General features: G+C 50.3%; 1 protein-coding gene across 1 annotated transcript in view; it reads right to left on the bottom strand.

The window, feature by feature from the left end:
- LOC311242721 (uncharacterized protein) overlaps positions 1-2,331 on the bottom strand; it is a gene marked incomplete at its 5' end in the record, with an annotated part of 37,423 nt that extends 35,092 nt beyond the window's left edge. The window contains one exon of the mRNA XM_084331733.1: positions 2,215-2,331. Within this exon, the coding sequence (XP_084187859.1) occupies positions 2,215-2,331 (117 nt within the window). The remainder of the gene's footprint in view (positions 1-2,214) is intronic.
- Between the last annotated feature and the right edge of the window lie 13,783 nt (positions 2,332-16,114).

The raw sequence follows: 16,114 nt of genomic DNA, 5'->3' as shown, positions 1-16,114 counted from the left end.
TGTTTAAGATCAACACGCATATCTGCCCCTTCTCCTGGAGTTGGCATGTCGGCGTGGTTAGGGCACGGGACTGGTTCTGGTCGTGCTGGTCCGGATCAGTTAAACCTGTTGTCCGCCGGGGATGCAGATCTGCTGTTCTGGTACCCTGAGGGACTTGGGCTTTTTTCAGGGGGAAAAATGCTAGGTCGGTCCGGGTGTCACAGGGTTGAGCGCTATGGAACCCTTGTTGGGTACATTGTATTCTACACTGTCGTAATGGCTTACGGCCGTGCCAACCTGTATGCGCCCGATCTCGTCGGATCTCGGCCGCCACGCAGGTTGGTCTTGGTTAGTACTTGGTTGGGTGACCTCCTGGGAATACCAAGTACGGGGTGCTGGGGCTGGTTTTCCATTCTTACGCTCTTCTCTTAAGCATGGCGAAGAGGGGCCTGTTGGGGTGGTCTTGACCTCCTCGGGGGACCCTGTGCTCCCCGTATCACCGGGCCCGGTCCGAAGTAATGTTTTCGCTGACCCGTAGGCCCGGGATAACCCTGTTGGAAACTGGAACACAGGCTGCGGCAGTGCCGCAGGTGTGTTTTGGGGTTTTTTCCTGAGAGGTTATGGGACCAACCACCGCATAGGGTAACACCTGGGTGGTTGGTTCTCTGGTGTGTTGCTGCAGTGTCAACTCCCGGGTTAACCGGTTTGAGGGTGCCCCTGCACGTTCATGACGTCTGCCAATCGTGTCAGCCTTCTCTGCCTCGACCCCTCTGGGTGTTTTTTTTTTAAATGGAGGCTTGGTCATGCAACAACGCCAGCATACGCCCCTTCCGCCGGGGCGGCTGTGTTCAGCTGTCCTTTCTGGCGCCTGTCTCGTCCGCAGTCTCCAGGCTAGGGTTAACAGCCTGTTGCCTGGTTTTCCCCGGTGCGCTGCCTGCTTCCGTTGGTTAACCTTTTTTGTGTGCTTTACGGCCATGCTGACTGCCTGTTGCAGGGTCAGTGTGCCAGGCGGTGTACTGTTGGGGGGGACAGGGCCCGCTCGGCTGAGGGGCCTTTGTCCGAATACGCTGGCGATGTAGGGGGCGGGGTCACTAAGTGCCCACCTGGTGGGGTCTTGATGCTGGCATCATGGACTTCTCCGGGCCCCCGTTCCAGGGGGTCCAGTCCCTTTGGTGGGTCTGGGTCTTCCTTCGCGCTCCGCTGCTACGGCCTTGCCACAGGGTTGGGTTTGCCCTTGACCCCGTGATTCTGGGGGCAGTAACGAGGTTGTTCCCTCCGTTCGTTCCCGGGTGGCATGCGGGTTGTGCGTGTGTGTAGTCGTGGGGTCAAGCCACGGTCTGCTCACCCTGTGCGTTGAGTTGCTTGAGTGCCTCTTCGCACGGTCGGGTCCGTCGCCCTCCCGGGAAACCTCTAATAGGGGGGGTGCCCTCCATTAGGGGGGGTCGGGGGGGCTCGGCCATCCCTGTTCTGTTGGTTGTGGGGGGCCTTCAGCGGGGTGTATTTGTCGGCCAGTGGCTCCGCTTGGCCTCCATATGTGCATGAGTGATGCCAAGCGGATCCCCTAATGAAACAGAACGATAGGTTATGACTATAACCAAGTTCTGTTAATTAGGGGTGACGCTTGGCATCCGACGCCGCTGCAGCCCTTGACCTCACCTTGTGGTGAAAGCTTGGGTAGGAGGAGAGCAGGTGACCACACACCTGCTTATGAAGGTAAGCTGATGAGGGGTGTGGTCAGACTAATACTGGTATTAAAGGTACATTTGTGGAATTTATTCAGTGCGCATGCACGTACGCGAGGGAGTGCATGAGTGATGCCAAGCGTCACCCCTAATTAACAGAACTTGGTTATAGTCATAACCTATCGTTAATTAACCATGATGTCTTTAATCACAATTAATAGTGAAATAGGCTAATTGTGACATCCCCATATTGCAGTCAGGAATCCTCACCAATAGTGCGGGAACAACAGATTAGGAGACTGAATACTTTTACCTAAATATCCTTATTTTTCACTGCCACACGACAGAAGTTTAGCCCTTTACTATCACACAACCGACGGCGATGCTCCATCATTAGCATCATTAGCTCCGCATGATGATGCTAATGATGGAGCATCGCCGTCGGTTGTGTGATAGTAAAGGGCTAACCTTCTGTATTGTCACAGTGAAAGGGTTAACCGGCTGTCGTGTGGCAGTGAAAGGGTTAACCAACTACTTAAAACTAGTGTCTCACCTGTCCCTGCCCACCGTAACTATGGTGATTGGGGTGATGGTGGGAGGGGGCGGAGCTTCGCTGGAGCATTGAGGAGAGGTCACTCTCCACACACACACCGCTGGTCATGCCCGACATGACCATGCACACGCACACACACACATAGACAGTCACTCACTCTCACACACACTTACACAGACACACACAGACACACACACACAGACACACACACACACACACACACAGTGGTTGAAGGCTTAGTGGTGGTTAATCCTGTCTGGTCGCTGATGTTCACTCTGCCAACAGAAACAGACATTAATAAATCAATCAGTCAATCAATTAATCAAACAAATAGTCAATCATTCACTCCTGGGACATTATAATATATAAAATGTATAGTTCTTCTTCTTCTTCTTCTTTGGCCCATTAACTCCAAGTGGAGCATAATTATACCATCTGCGACTTGTCTCCATCCAGCGCGGCTTTGGGCTGTCTTCTCTTCTAGTACTGTACCACTATGTGTTACTAAACTACAATAATCATACTGTATGTTACTAAACTACAATCAGCATCATACTGTAAGTTACTAAACTACAATCGTCATCATACTGTATGTTACTAAACCAACCATCATACTGTATGCGTTACTAAACTACAAGTGTCACACTGTATGTGTTACTAAACTACAATCATTATACTGTATGTGTTACTAAACTACATTCATCATCATCATACTGTATGTTATTAAACTACAATCATCACCATCATACTGTATGTGCTTTGGGCTGTCTTCTCTTCTAGTACTGTACTACTATATGTGTTACTAAACTACAATCATCATACTGTATGTTATTAAACTACAATCATCATCATCATCATCATAATGTATGTTATTAAATTACAATCATCATACTGTATGTGTTACAAAACTACAATCATACTGTATGTGTTAACTATAATCATCATAATGTATGTTATTAGATTACAAGCATTATACTGTATGTTATTAAACTACAATCATTATACTGAATGTTACTAAACTACAATCATTATACTGTATGTGTTACTAAACTACAATCATTAAACTGTGTGCGTGTTATTAAACTACAATCATTATACTGTATGTGTTATTGAACTACAATCATCATACTGTATGCATTACAAAACTACAATCATATTGTATGTTATTAAACTATAATCATCATACTGTATGTGTTATTAAACTACAAACATCAGGACATCCTATCTTTCAACAGTAATATACTGTATACGCCCTATTGCTTACATTTGGTTCAATGCCTCCAAATTATTGTCTTCTAATGTATGTTGACATGAGATAGAGTAATGCTAATAATTACATGAATAGTAAATGTTTCTTAATAAACTCAACAGCCTGTAGGCTCTGCAAATGTAAACAAACCTCCTTCCTCTGGAACTGTGTAGTGCAGCTTTAAATAAAAGACAGAAAGGCTTCTGTCAAGCACAATGATGAAGAAATTATACTACTGCAGCGACCTGTCAAAATGAACCTCTCTGTTCAACTTGCGGGTCTCTCTCTGTCTCTGTCTCTCTCTCTCTCTCTCTCTCTCTCTCTCTCTCTCTCTCTCTCTCTCTCTCTCTCTCTCTCTCTCTCTCTCTCTCTCTCTCTCTCTCTCTCCATCTCCAACTCTGTCTCTCTCTACCTCTATTTCTCTGTCTCTACCTATATATCTGTCTGTCTCTAACTCTATCTATCTGCCTCCCTCTGTCTCTCTATATTTCTCTCTCCTTCTGTCTCTACCTCTGTCTCTCTGTCTGTCTCTACTTCTATCTCTCCTTCTGTCTCTACCTCTGTCTCTCCTTCTGTCTCTACCTCTGTCTCTCCTTCTGTCTCTACCTCTGTCTCTCCTTCTGTCTCTACCTCTGTCTCTCTGTCTGTCTCTACCTCTCTCTCTCCGTCTGTCTCTACCTCTGTCTCTCTGTCTGTCTCTACCTCTCTCTCTCCGTCTGTCTCTACCTCTGTCTCTCTGTCTGTCTCTACCTCTATCTCTCTGTCTGTCTCTACCTCTATCTCTCCTTCTGTCTCTCCTTCTGTCTCTACCTCTGTCTCTCTGTCTGTCTCTACCTCTCTCTCTCCGTCTGTCTCTACCTCTGTCTCTCTGTCTGTCTCTCCTTCTGTCTCTACCTCTCTCTCTCTGTCTGTCTCTACCTCTGTCTCTCTGTCTGTCTCTACCTCTCTCTCTGTTGGTCTGGAGGGTGTAGACTACTCTGTTGGTCTGGAGGGTGTAGACTACTCTGTTGGTCTGGAGGGTGTAGACTACTTTCTGTTGGTCTGGAGGGTGTAGACTACCCTCTGTTGGTCTGGAGGGTGTAGACTACTCTGTTGGTCTGGAGGGTGTAGACTACTCTGTTGGTCTGGAGGGTGTAGACTACTCTGTTGGTATGGAGGGTGTAGACTACTCTCTGTTGGTCTGGGGATGGTGTAGACTACCCTCTGTTGGTCTGGAGGGTGTAAACTACTCTGTTGGTCTGGAGGGTGTAGACTACTTTCTGTTGGTCTGGGGAGGGTGTAGACTACCTTCTGTTGGTATGGAGGGTGTAGACTACCTTCTGTTGGTATGGAGGGTGTAGACTACTCTCTGTTGGTCTGGAGGGTGTAGACTACTCTCTGTTGGTCTGGAGGGTGTAGACTACCCTCTGTTGGTCTGGGGAGGGTGTAGACTACTCTGTTGGTCTGGGGAGGGTGTAGACTACTCTGTTGGTCTGGAGGGTGTAGACTACTCTGTTGGTCTGGGGAGGGTGTAGACTACTCTCTGTTGGTCTGGAGGGTGTAGACTACTCTCTGTTGGTCTGGGGAGGGTGTAGACTACTCTCTGTTGGTCTGGAGGGTGTAGACTACTCTGTTGGTCTGGAGGGTGTAGACTACTCTCTGTTGGTCTGGAGGGTGTAGACTACTCTCTGTTGGTCTGGAGGGTGTAGACTACTCTCTGTTGGTCTGGAGGGTGTAGACTACCCTCTGTTGGTCTGGAGGGTGTAGACTACCCTCTGTTGGTCTGGGGAGGGTGTAGACTACTCTGTTGGTCTGGGGAGGGTGTAGACTACTCTGTTGGTCTGGGGAGGGTGTAGACTACCCTCTGTTGGTCTGGGGAGGGTGTAGACTACTCTGTTGGTCTGGAGGGTGTAGACTACCCTCTGTTGGTCTGGGGAGGGTGTAGACTACTCTGTTGGTCTGGAGGGTGTAGACTACTCTGTTGGTCTGGAGGGTGTAGACTACCCTCTGTTGGTCTGGAGGGTGTAGACTACTCTGTTGGTCTGGGGAGGGTGTAGACTACTCTCTGTTGGTCTGGAGGGTGTAGACTACTCTGTTGGTCTGGATGGTGTAGACTACTCTGTTGGTCTGGAGGGTGTAGACTACCCTCTGTTGGTCTGGAGGGTGTAGACTACTCTGTTGGTCTGGGGAGGGTGTAGACTACTCTCTGTTGGTCTGGAGGGTGTAGACTACTCTCTGTTGGTCTGGAGGGTGTAGACTACTCTGTTGGTCTGGGGAGGGTGTAGACTACCCTCTGTTGGTCTGGGGAGGGTGTAGACTACTCTGTTGGTCTGGAGGGTGTAGACTACCCTCTGTTGGTCTGGAGGGTGTAGACTACTCTGTTGGTCTGGAGGGTGTAGACTACCCTCTGTTGGTCTGGAGGGTGTAGACTACTCTGTTGGTCTGGGGAGGGTGTAGACTACTCTCTGTTGGTCTGGGGAGGGTGTAGACTACTCTGTTGGTCTGGGGAGGGTGTAGACTACTCTGTTGGTCTGGAGGGTGTAGACTACTCTGTTGGTCTGGGGAGGGTGTAGACTACTCTCTGTTGGTCTGGAGGGTGTAGACTACTTTCTGTTGGTCTGGGGAGGGTGTAGACTACTTTCTGTTGGTCTGGAGGGTGTAGACTACTCTCTGTTGGTCTGGGGAGGGTGTAGACTACCCTCTGTTGGTCTGGGGAGGGTGTAGACTACTCTGTTGGTCTGGGGAGGGTGTAGACTACTCTCTGTTGGTCTGGAGGGTGTAGACTACTCTCTGTTGGTCTGGAGGGTGTAGACTACTTTCTGTTGGTCTGGAGGGTGTAGACTACTCTCTGTTGGTCTGGAGGGTGTAGACTACCTTCTGTTGGTCTGGGGAGGGTGTAGACTACTCTGTTGGTCTGGGGAGGGTGTAGACTACTCTCTGTTGGTCTGGAGGGTGTAGACTACCCTCTGTTGGACTGGGGAGGGTGTAGACTACCCTCTGTTGGTCTGGGGAGGGTGTAGACTATACTCTCTGTTGGTCTGGGGAGGGTGTAGACTACTCTCTTGGTCTGGGGAGGGTGTAGACTACTCTCTGTTGGTCTGGGGAGGGTGTAGACTACTCTGTTGGTCTGGGGAGGGTGTAGACTACCCTATGTTGGTCTGGAGGGTGTAGACTACTCTCTGTTGGTCTGGGGAGGGTGTAGACTACTCTCTGTTGGTCTGGGGAGGGTGTAGACTACTCTGTTGGTCTGGGGAGGGTGTAGACTACTCTGTTGGTCTGGAGGGTGTAGACTACTCTCTGTTGGTCTGGAGGGTGTAGACTACCCTCTGTTGGTCTGGGGAGGGTGTAGACTACTCTGTTGGTCTGGGGAGGGTGTAGACTACTCTGTTGGTCTGGGGAGGGTGTAGACTACTCTCTGTTGGTCTGGGGAGGGTGTAGACTACTCTGTTGGTCTGGGGAGGGTGTAGACTACTCTCTGTTGGTCTGGGGAGGGTGTAGACTACTCTCTGTTGGTCTGGAGGGTGTAGACTACTCTGTTGGTCTGGGGAGGGTGTAGACTACTCTCTGTTGGTCTGGAGGGTGTAGACTACCCTCTGTTGGTCTGGGGAGGGTGTAGACTACTCTCTGTTGGTCTGGAGGGTGTAGACTACCCTCTGTTTGTCTGGAGGGTGTAGACTACTCTCTGTTGGTCTGGAGGGTGTAGACTACTCTCTGTTGGTCTGGAGGGTGTAGATACTCTCTTCCGACTTTAGTTGTCACCTCCATTTTTTGTACCTTTCCTTCTCCATCACCCTTGTTGGTTTTATGGTAGGTTACGTACATTACAGCCTTTCCCTGGGTGTCCCCTTGCTGCCCAAGGCTCCCCGTTAGCCAGGACAGTTTAGGGCAGCCCTTCTGGCAATTGATAGTCTAACTATAAGCCACAGGCAGCGCCATTGTCTGTTGCGCGCTATCGTTTGTATATTTGCAGAATAAGCTGAAATGTTTGTGAGCTTGGCTCTGTGTTGTGGATAGTTGTACAGATTTACTTGAGCTGCAGTGTGCTGTAGAGACCAGTCTACTGTGTGTCCGTGTGTTGAGCTTTGTAGCAGGTATTCTGGTGTGCTTTTAACCCTTTCACTACCACACTACAGAAGGTTAACCCTTTCACTGCCACACTACAGAGTAAAGGGTTAACCTTCTGTAGTGTGGTAGTGAAAGGGTTAACCTTCTGTATTGTCACAGTGAAAGGGTTAACCATTTGGTAGTGTGGTAGTGAAAGGGTTGAAAGTATTTATAGTGTGTTCTACTTCCTAATCTTTTTGCTGACACTAAACGTCAGTGTTACGTGACCCACGTTACCTACTGTATCTCAGCGCCAGTTTGCAGAGGGCTGGATAGGGTTGTGCGGCCCCCTCATACTACCGTCATCCATCCGCCCTGAGTCCTGACACCTCCTACTCTGCGGGGATAGACATTCAGCCATCTCCCCCGCAGCTAAAGGGACATTGCATGTATTTTGTGTCAAGTTGTGTCAATAAAGTGTTATTCCTTTTTTTCCCCTATCCGTTGTATCTGTGTACTTTGTTGGGAACCTACTACATTAGTCCAGGTTCAATGTCCTCTACCTGTGACACTACTACTTGTTATTGACAGTTATTGAGAGTAAATTAGTTTGAATATGGCCTCCAGTGATGTCATCGGGGACATTGAATCCTTGTGTTGTGTTAATTACAGCTCAATGAAATTATACGGTAGAAAAAGTGTTGCTGTTGTTTCATCTACATCATTTCATGGAGCTGTTATTGACACAACACAAGGATTCAATGTCCCTGATGACATCACTGGTGGCCGTATTCAAACTCAATCACTCTCATTAACTGTCAAACTAAAGGAATGTGTGCAAAACTGTTTAGAGCTTTTGAATGTGTGTGAGAATATGTGCAAAATAAATCGGCATTGTTTTTTGGTGAAGTGCTGTAATATTTGACTGAAATAACAGGACTTCTACTTGAGTGATATATTTGAGTACTCTTTCAACCTCCGGATAATTTTATCCAAACAGTGATGATTTCTACCAGGCTACTTTGTGTCTTTCTTTCTCCATCTATTATATTTAATCCCTCTCTTCTCTTACACAATAAAAAAAAATCTAATTTCCATTCTCTTTCTCTCTCTCCCTGTCATACTTTTTGTGTTTTATTTCAGTTCTCATCTCCCTCAGACATGTTTCTCTGTATCACACGCACACGCACACACACACACACACACACACACACACACACACACACACACACACACACACACACACACACACACACACACACACACACGCACACACACACACACACACACACACACACACACACACACACGCACACGCACACACACTAATGAGCGAACCTGATCCTACAGATATGGCATCTTAAAAACATCCCCTTTCATGCGCGTGTGATAGATAGAATAATGAATGTGCGGCGTGCACACATGCCTGCCCTCGTGCACAAAGAGATAAAGACAATAATGAACTCTGTGTGTGTGTGCGTGAGTGTGTGAGTGTGTGTGCGTGAGTGTGCGTGTGTGTGTGTGTGTGCATGTGCATGTGCATGTGCGTGTGCGTGTGTGTATGTGTGTGTGTGTGTGCATGTGCATGTGCATGTGCATGTGAGTGTGTGAGTGTGTGTGCGTGTGTGTGTGAGTGTGCGTGTGCGTGTGTGTGTGTGTGTGTGCATGTGCATGTGCGTGTGTGTATGTGTGTGCCTGCCGGCGCGTGCCAGGCCCCTTGCTGCGCGCGTGTGTGTGCTTGTGTGTGAGTGTGTGTGTGTGAGTGTGCGTGCGTGTGCATGTGAGTGTGTGCATGTGCGTGTGTGTATGTGTGTGCCTGCCGGCGCATGCCAGGCCCCTTGCTGCGCGCGCGTGTGTGCTTGTGTGTGCTTGTGTGTGTGTGTGTGTGTTCCTCCCCCGAGGCGTAACTAATTACCCTGTCTGGTCAACCGGGAGGAGCGCGAGCTCCGACAGAAGGTCACAGCGGCCACCGGCCACGAGGGGAGATGATTCTCCCACGCAACACATTAAACCCCCGCCTCGCGCTCCGCCGGGGGGCGGGGGGGGGGGAGGTCAGTCAAACCCAGCCGGCCGTGCGAGCCAGAGAGAGAAAACCGATTAAAAAAACGGTAGAACCCGATAAAACGCAGCATGCAGTCAGGCAGAGAGAGAGAGGGAGAGAGGGAGAGAGAGAGAACGAGGAGGAGGCGGGAAAGAAGAAGATGGACGGCGCGTGCTGTGCTACTTACCGGCCCGCAAGGAGGAAGAGGGTGATGAGAAGGAGACCGTCTGGGAATTAGCCCGCCACGGATCATGGCTGGCGGGAAGGAGAGAGAGAGAGAGAGGGAGAGAAAGAGGAGAGAGAGAAAAGGAGGGAGGGGAGCCAGGGAGAAGCACCAGGAGGGATTTGTCGGTCTGTCGTTTTTTTTTTGTTTTTTTTTCTCCCAGGGAGCGGAGGGGATAACGGGGGAGAGGATAATCACCGGGGCTTGGCACGAGAGCCAGGCGGGAACGAGGGGGCTATAGAAGCCACGTCGCGAGGAGGCTCTTAGGAGACCTGTGGGGCGGGAAAAGAGGAGTGTTAAAAGAGCTCGAGGAGAGCGAGGGAAAAATGGATAGAAGGCGCACAAGGGGGGGGGGGGTAATGAATAATGGCGGAGGTTATGAACGGATACGTGCGTCGTCCTCACGACAGACGCGCGCAGTGAGTGAAGGGAGAGGGGGGGGGGGGGTACATGCGACGTTGATGTTCTGTAACGGAGAGGAAGGAGGGGGGTTGAGCTCCTCCCGGGGCGTTCACAGAGAGGTGTGATTGTGTGTGTGCGTGTGTGTGTGTGTGTGTGTGTGTGTAGGTGTGTGTGTGCGTGCGTGCGTGCTGGGCTGTGTTAGCGGGTGGGCGAGCCCCAGCCCCCCATCCCCCGCGAGTGCCGCTCTTGCGTTCATTCGTTCGCGGCTCGTGCCCTCCCCGTGTCTCCTGTCGCGCTGCGCGCGGTGAGCGGGCTGATTGGCGCGAGGCGAGGTGAGGAAAACAGGAGGGAGGCGCGAGACCCCGCAGATCATTGGCTGCCAGCAGGGAGAGAGAAAGTGTGTGTGTGTGTGTGTGTGTGTGTGTGTGTGTGTGTGTGTGTGTGTGTGTGTGTGTGTGTGTGTGTGTGTGTGTGTGTGTGTGTGTGCGTGCGTGTGTGTGTGTGTGTGTGTGTGCGTGCGTGCGTGCGTGCGTGCGTGTGTGTGAGTGTGTGAGAGACAGAGGGAGAGAGAGATTACAAGGAAGGGAGAGTGACAAGAGAGGAGAGAGACAGAAGGGAGGAAGAATAACGGAGAGAGATTGAGAGAGACAGAGGGAGAGAGAACGAGGTAGTGACAGTAAATAAGGCGAGGAAGAGAGAGATTATCATCTAGATCAAATGACAGCAAGAAGGTATTGACAAGGAAACTGAGAAATGTCTTTAAAAAAATTATCTTAAAAAAATACATCTTTTGATTTACATTTATTTTAATTATCTTTCAAAAGCCCAACCGTGTGTGTGTGTGTGTGTGTGTGTGTGTGTGTGTGTGTGTGTGTGTGTGTGTGTGTGTGTGTGCGTTTTTGGCGTTTTTGGCTACCATCCTTTTGTTTATGTCATGATTCAGAATTGGATCTTTAATTAATTTGTAATTAATTCCCATGGCCCATGATGATGGCAAGAGGGAGCGACAGAGAGGAGGTTGAGAGAGAGAGAAGAGCAGCGATGGAGAGAGAGAAGAGGAGCGATGGAGAGAGAGAAGAGGAGTGATGGAGAGAGAGAAGAGGAGCGATGGAGAGAGAGAGAAGAGGAGCGATGGAGAGAGAGAAGAGGAGCGATGGAGAGAGAGAAGAGGAGCGATGGAGAGAGAGAAGAGCAGTGATGGAGAGAGAGAAGAGGAGGTTGAGAGAGAAGAGGAGCGATGGAGAGAGAGAAGCAGAGTGATGGAGATAGAGAAGAGGTTGAGAGAGAAGAGGAGCGATGGAGAGAAGAGGAGGTTGAGAGAGAGAGGAGAGGAGAGATGGAGAGAGAGAAGAGGTTGAGAGAGAAGAGGAGCGATGGAGAGAGAGAGGAGGAGCGATGGAGAGAGAGAGAAGAGGAGCGATGGAGAGAGAAGAGGAGTGATGGAGAGAGAGAAGAGGAGCGATGGAGAGAGAGAAGAGGAGTGATGGAGAGAGAAGAGGAGCGATGGAGAGAGAGAAGAGGAGCGATGGAGAGAGAGAAGAGGAGCGATGGAGAGAGAGAAGAGGAGTGATGGAGAGAGAGAAGAGGAGCGATGGAGAGAGAGAAGAGGAGCGATGGAGAGAGAGAAGAGGAGCGATGGAAAGAGAGAAGAGGAGCGATGGAGAGAGAGAGGAGGAGCAATGGAGAGAGAGAAAAGGAGCGATGGAGAGAGAGAAGAGGAGCGATAGAGAGAAAGAGGAGGAGCGATGGAGAGAGAGAAGAGGAGCGATGGAGAGAGAGGAGGAGCGATGGAGAGAGAGAATAAGAGCGATGGAGAGAGAAGAGGAGTGATGGAGAGAGAGAAGAGCGATGGAGAGAGAAGAGGAGCGATGGAGAGAGAAGAGGAGCGATGGAGAGAGAGAAAAGGAGCGATGGAGAGAGAGAAGAGGAGTGATGGAGAGAGAGAAGAGGAGCGATGGAGAGAGAAGAGGAGTGATGGAGAGAGAGAAGAGGAGTGATGGAGAGAGAAGAGGAGTAATGGAGAGAGAAGAGGAGGTTGAGAGAGAAGAGGAGCGATGGAGAGAGAGAAGAGGAGCGATGGAGAGAGAGAGGAGCGATGGAGAGAGAGAAGAGGAGTGATGGAGAGAGAGAAGAGGAGCGATGGAGAGAAGAGGAGTGATGGAGAGAGAGAAGAGGAGCGATGGAGAGAGAGAAGAAGAGTGATGGAGCGAGAGAAGAGGAGCGATGGAGAGAGAGAAGAGGAGGTTGAGAGAGAGAGAAGAGTGATGGAGAGAGAAGAGGAGCGATGGAGAGAGAAGAGGAGCGATGGAGAGAGAGAAGAGAAGCGATGGAGAGAGAGAAGAGGAGTGATGGAGAGAGAGAAGAGGAGTGATGGAGAGAGAGAAGAGGGGTGATGGAGAGAGAGAAGAGGAGTGATGGAGAGAGAAGAGAGGAGCGATGGAGAGAGAGAAGAGGAGCGATGGAGAGAGAGGAGAGGAGTGATGGAGAGAGAGAAGAGGAGCGATGGAGAGAGAGAGGAGTGATGGAGAGAGAGAGGAGGAGCGATGGAGAGAGAGAAGAGGAGCGATGGAGAGAGAGAGAGGAGTGATGGAGAGAGAGAGGAGCAGCGATGGAGAGAGAGAAGAGGTTGAGAGGAGAGAGAGGAGAGTGATGGAGAGAGAAGAGGAGCGATGGAGAGAGAGAGGAGGAGCGATGGAGAGAGAGAGGAGGTTGAGAGGAGAGAGAGGAGATGGAGAGAGAAGAGGAGCGATGGAGAGAGAGAGGAGGAGCGATGGAGAGAGAGAGGAGGAGCGATGGAGAGAGAGAAGAGGTTGAGAGGAGAGAGAGGAGATGGAGAGAGAGAAGAGAAGCGATGTAGAGAGAGAGGAGGAGAGATGGAGAGAGAGAGGAGGTTGAGAGAAGAGGAGCGATGGAGAGAGAGAGGAGGAGCGATGGAGAGAGAGAGGAGGTTGAGAGGAGAGAGAGGAGATGGAGAGAGAAGAGGAGGTTGAGAGAAGAGGAGCGATGGAGAGAGAGAAGAGGAGCGATGGAGAGAGAGAAGAGGAGCGATGGAGAGAGAGGAGGAGTGATGGAGAGAGAGAAGAGGAGTGATGGAGAGAGAGAAGAGGAGTGATGGAGAGAGAAGAGAGGAGCGATGGAGAGAGAGAAGAGGAGCGATGGAGAGAGAGGAGAGGAGTGATGGAGAGAGAGAAGAGGAGCGATGGAGAGAGAGAAGAGGAGTGATGGAGAGAGAGAAGAGGAGCGATGGAGAGAGAGAAGAGGAGTGATGGAGAGAGAGAAGAGGAGCAATGGAGAGAGAGAAGAGGAGTGATGGAGAGAGAGAAGAGGAGCGATGGAGAGAGAGAAGAGGAGGTTGAGAGAGAGAGAAGAGGAGGTTGAGAGAGAGAGAAGAGTGATGGAGAGAGAAGAGGAGCGATGGAGAGAGAGAGAAGAGGAGCGATGGAGAGAGAGAAGAGAAGCGATGGAGAGAGAAGAGGAGCGATGGAGAGAGAGAAGAGGAGCGATGGAGAGAGAGAAGAGAAGCGATGGAGAGAGAAGAGGAGCGATGGAGAGATAGAAGAGAAGTGATGGAGAGAGAGAAGAGGAGTGATGGAGAGAGAGAAGAGGAGTGATGGAGAGAGAGAAGAGGAGCGATGGAGAGAGAGAAGAGGAGTGATGGAGAGAGAAGAGAGGAGCGATGGAGAGAGAGAAGAGGAGTGATGGAGAGAGAGAAGAGGAGCGATGGAGAGAGAGGAGAGGAGTGATGGAGAGAGAGGAGAGGAGTGATGGAGAGAGAGAAGAGGAGCGATGGAGAGAGAGAAGAGGAGCGATGGAGAGAGAGGAGAGGAGTGATGGAGAGAGAGAAGAGGAGCGATGGAGAGAGAGAGGAGTGATGGAGAGAGAGAGGAGGAGCAATGGAGAGAGAGAAGAGGTTGAGAGGAGAGAGAGGAGATGGAGAGAGAAGAGGAGCGATGGAGAGAGAGAGGAGGAGCGATGGAGAGAGAGAAGAGGTTGAGAGGAGAGAGAGGAGATGGAGAGAGAAGAGGAGCAATGGAGAGAGAGAGGAGGTTGAGAGAAGAGGAGCGATGGAGAGAGAAGAGGAGCAATGGAGAGAGAGAGGAGGTTGAGAGAAGAGGAGCGATGGAGAGAGAGATTGAGAGAGAAGATAAAGAGGAGAAGGGGAAACCTAATTGCATCTTTTAAAAAGAGGGAGAGAGTGGAATTTATTAACCTTTATTTATCCAGTTGATGGTCTCTTTTTCAGCACCATTGGGGCAGCGGTGGTCTAAAGAGAAGCGGGCTTGTGACTAGAAAGTTGCTGGTTCGATCCCCTGGACCAGCAGAAAACATCTGGGTGGGGAAGTGGATGAATAACACTCTTCTGTCCCTCAGTACCAATCGCTGAAGTACCCTTGAGCAAGATACTTAACCCCCAACTGCTCCAGTCTGTGGTTGTACTGGGCAGCTCCTAGTGGTCAACAGTTTCAGACTGTGGTTGTACTGGGCAGCTCCTAGTGGTCAACAGTGTCAGACTGTGGTTGTACTGGGCAGCTCCTAGTGGTCAACAGTTTGTGGCTGTACTGGGCAGCTCCTAGTGGTCAACAGTTTGTGGTTGTACTGGCCAGCTCCTAGTGGTCAACAGAGTCAAACTGTGGCTGTACTGGGCAGCTCCTAGTGGTCAACAGTTTGTGGCTGTACTGGGCAGCTCCTAGTGGTCAACAGAGTCAGACTGTGGCTGTACTGGGCAGCTCCTAGTGGTCAACAGTTTGTGGTTGTACTGGGCAGCTCCTAGTGGTCAACAGTTTGTGGCTGTACTGGGCAGCTCCTTGTGGTCAACAGTTTGTGGTTGTACTGGGCAGCTCCTAGTGGTCAACAGTTTGTGGTTGTACTGGGCAGCTCCTAGTGGTCAACAGTTTGTGGTTGTACTGGGCAGCTCCCAGGTGTGAATAATGTGGGACCGTGTGAGTGTGAAGCAGGGTGTTGCTGAAAAAGAGCATCTGTACTCAGAGAACCTACTCTGATAAATAAAGGTAAAATAATAACCATATGAACTCACTATGTTGTCAGCAGTCTGTCATCAGTGTTGAAGGGAGTGTTGATTGGTGGCAGGAAGGCTTAGAGGTAAAGAGACCCACTTGTAACTAAAGGGTTGCAGGTTAAATCCCCAGGCAACAACAGTGTGTATTTCAGCGGTGAGCTGGTGCCTAAAGGGCGGCTGGTATTACAGCTACTCTGTGCCAAACATCTCTATTGAAGCACCCTTGAGCAAGGCACTGAGCACTCAATTACTCCAGGGGGTGCGGCACTGCAGACAACCCATTGCTCTGACCTCTGACCTCTCTGATGAAGTGTATATAGGGTGTGTTCTGTGTGTATCTGGGAGGTATGTGTGGAAAGCCTTGTGGAAATACCACAGGATTCTCACACGGAAATGACCTGCATTTATATCGCGCTTTCATCCAAAGTACTTATGTCACACATTCACCCATTCACACCGACAGAGGAGGCGACCATGCAAGGTGCCGACCTGCTCGTCGAGAGCAGTGAGGGGTTAAGTGTCTTGCTCCGGGACACGTTGACACGCTGCCGGGAGGAACCCGGCAGAACCTTCCAATTACCAGATGACCGCAGAACCTTCAAATTACCAGACGACCGCTCTACCTCCCGAGCCACTGTCGGCCCCCAAGTGGGAACAATGACGAATTGAAATGAATAAATAAAATTTAGCTCAACCTTTCTTGTGAAATATAAGTGTATATACGTGAAATAGCATGAAAAGGGGAAACTAATGATGATTCTTTGGTGTCACATCAAAACGGTTAAGAACTTCTAGTGTTGAGGGCGGCTGGGTAGCGCAGTGGACTAAGCACTCGCCCACCACCGCAGAGACTCTGGGATAGAATCCAGCTGTCAGCGGTACCTCCGGCTTGGTCAGTCGTCCCTACTAACACAATTGGCAGTGTTAGCGGGTGGGAAGCCAGGT

Source organism: Notolepis coatsorum (genome assembly GCF_963971535.1).
Source record: "Notolepis coatsorum genome assembly, chromosome: 1".
Classification (NCBI taxonomy): Eukaryota; Metazoa; Chordata; class Actinopteri; order Aulopiformes; family Paralepididae; genus Notolepis; species Notolepis coatsorum.
This window is presented reverse-complemented; position numbering and strand designations above follow the sequence as displayed.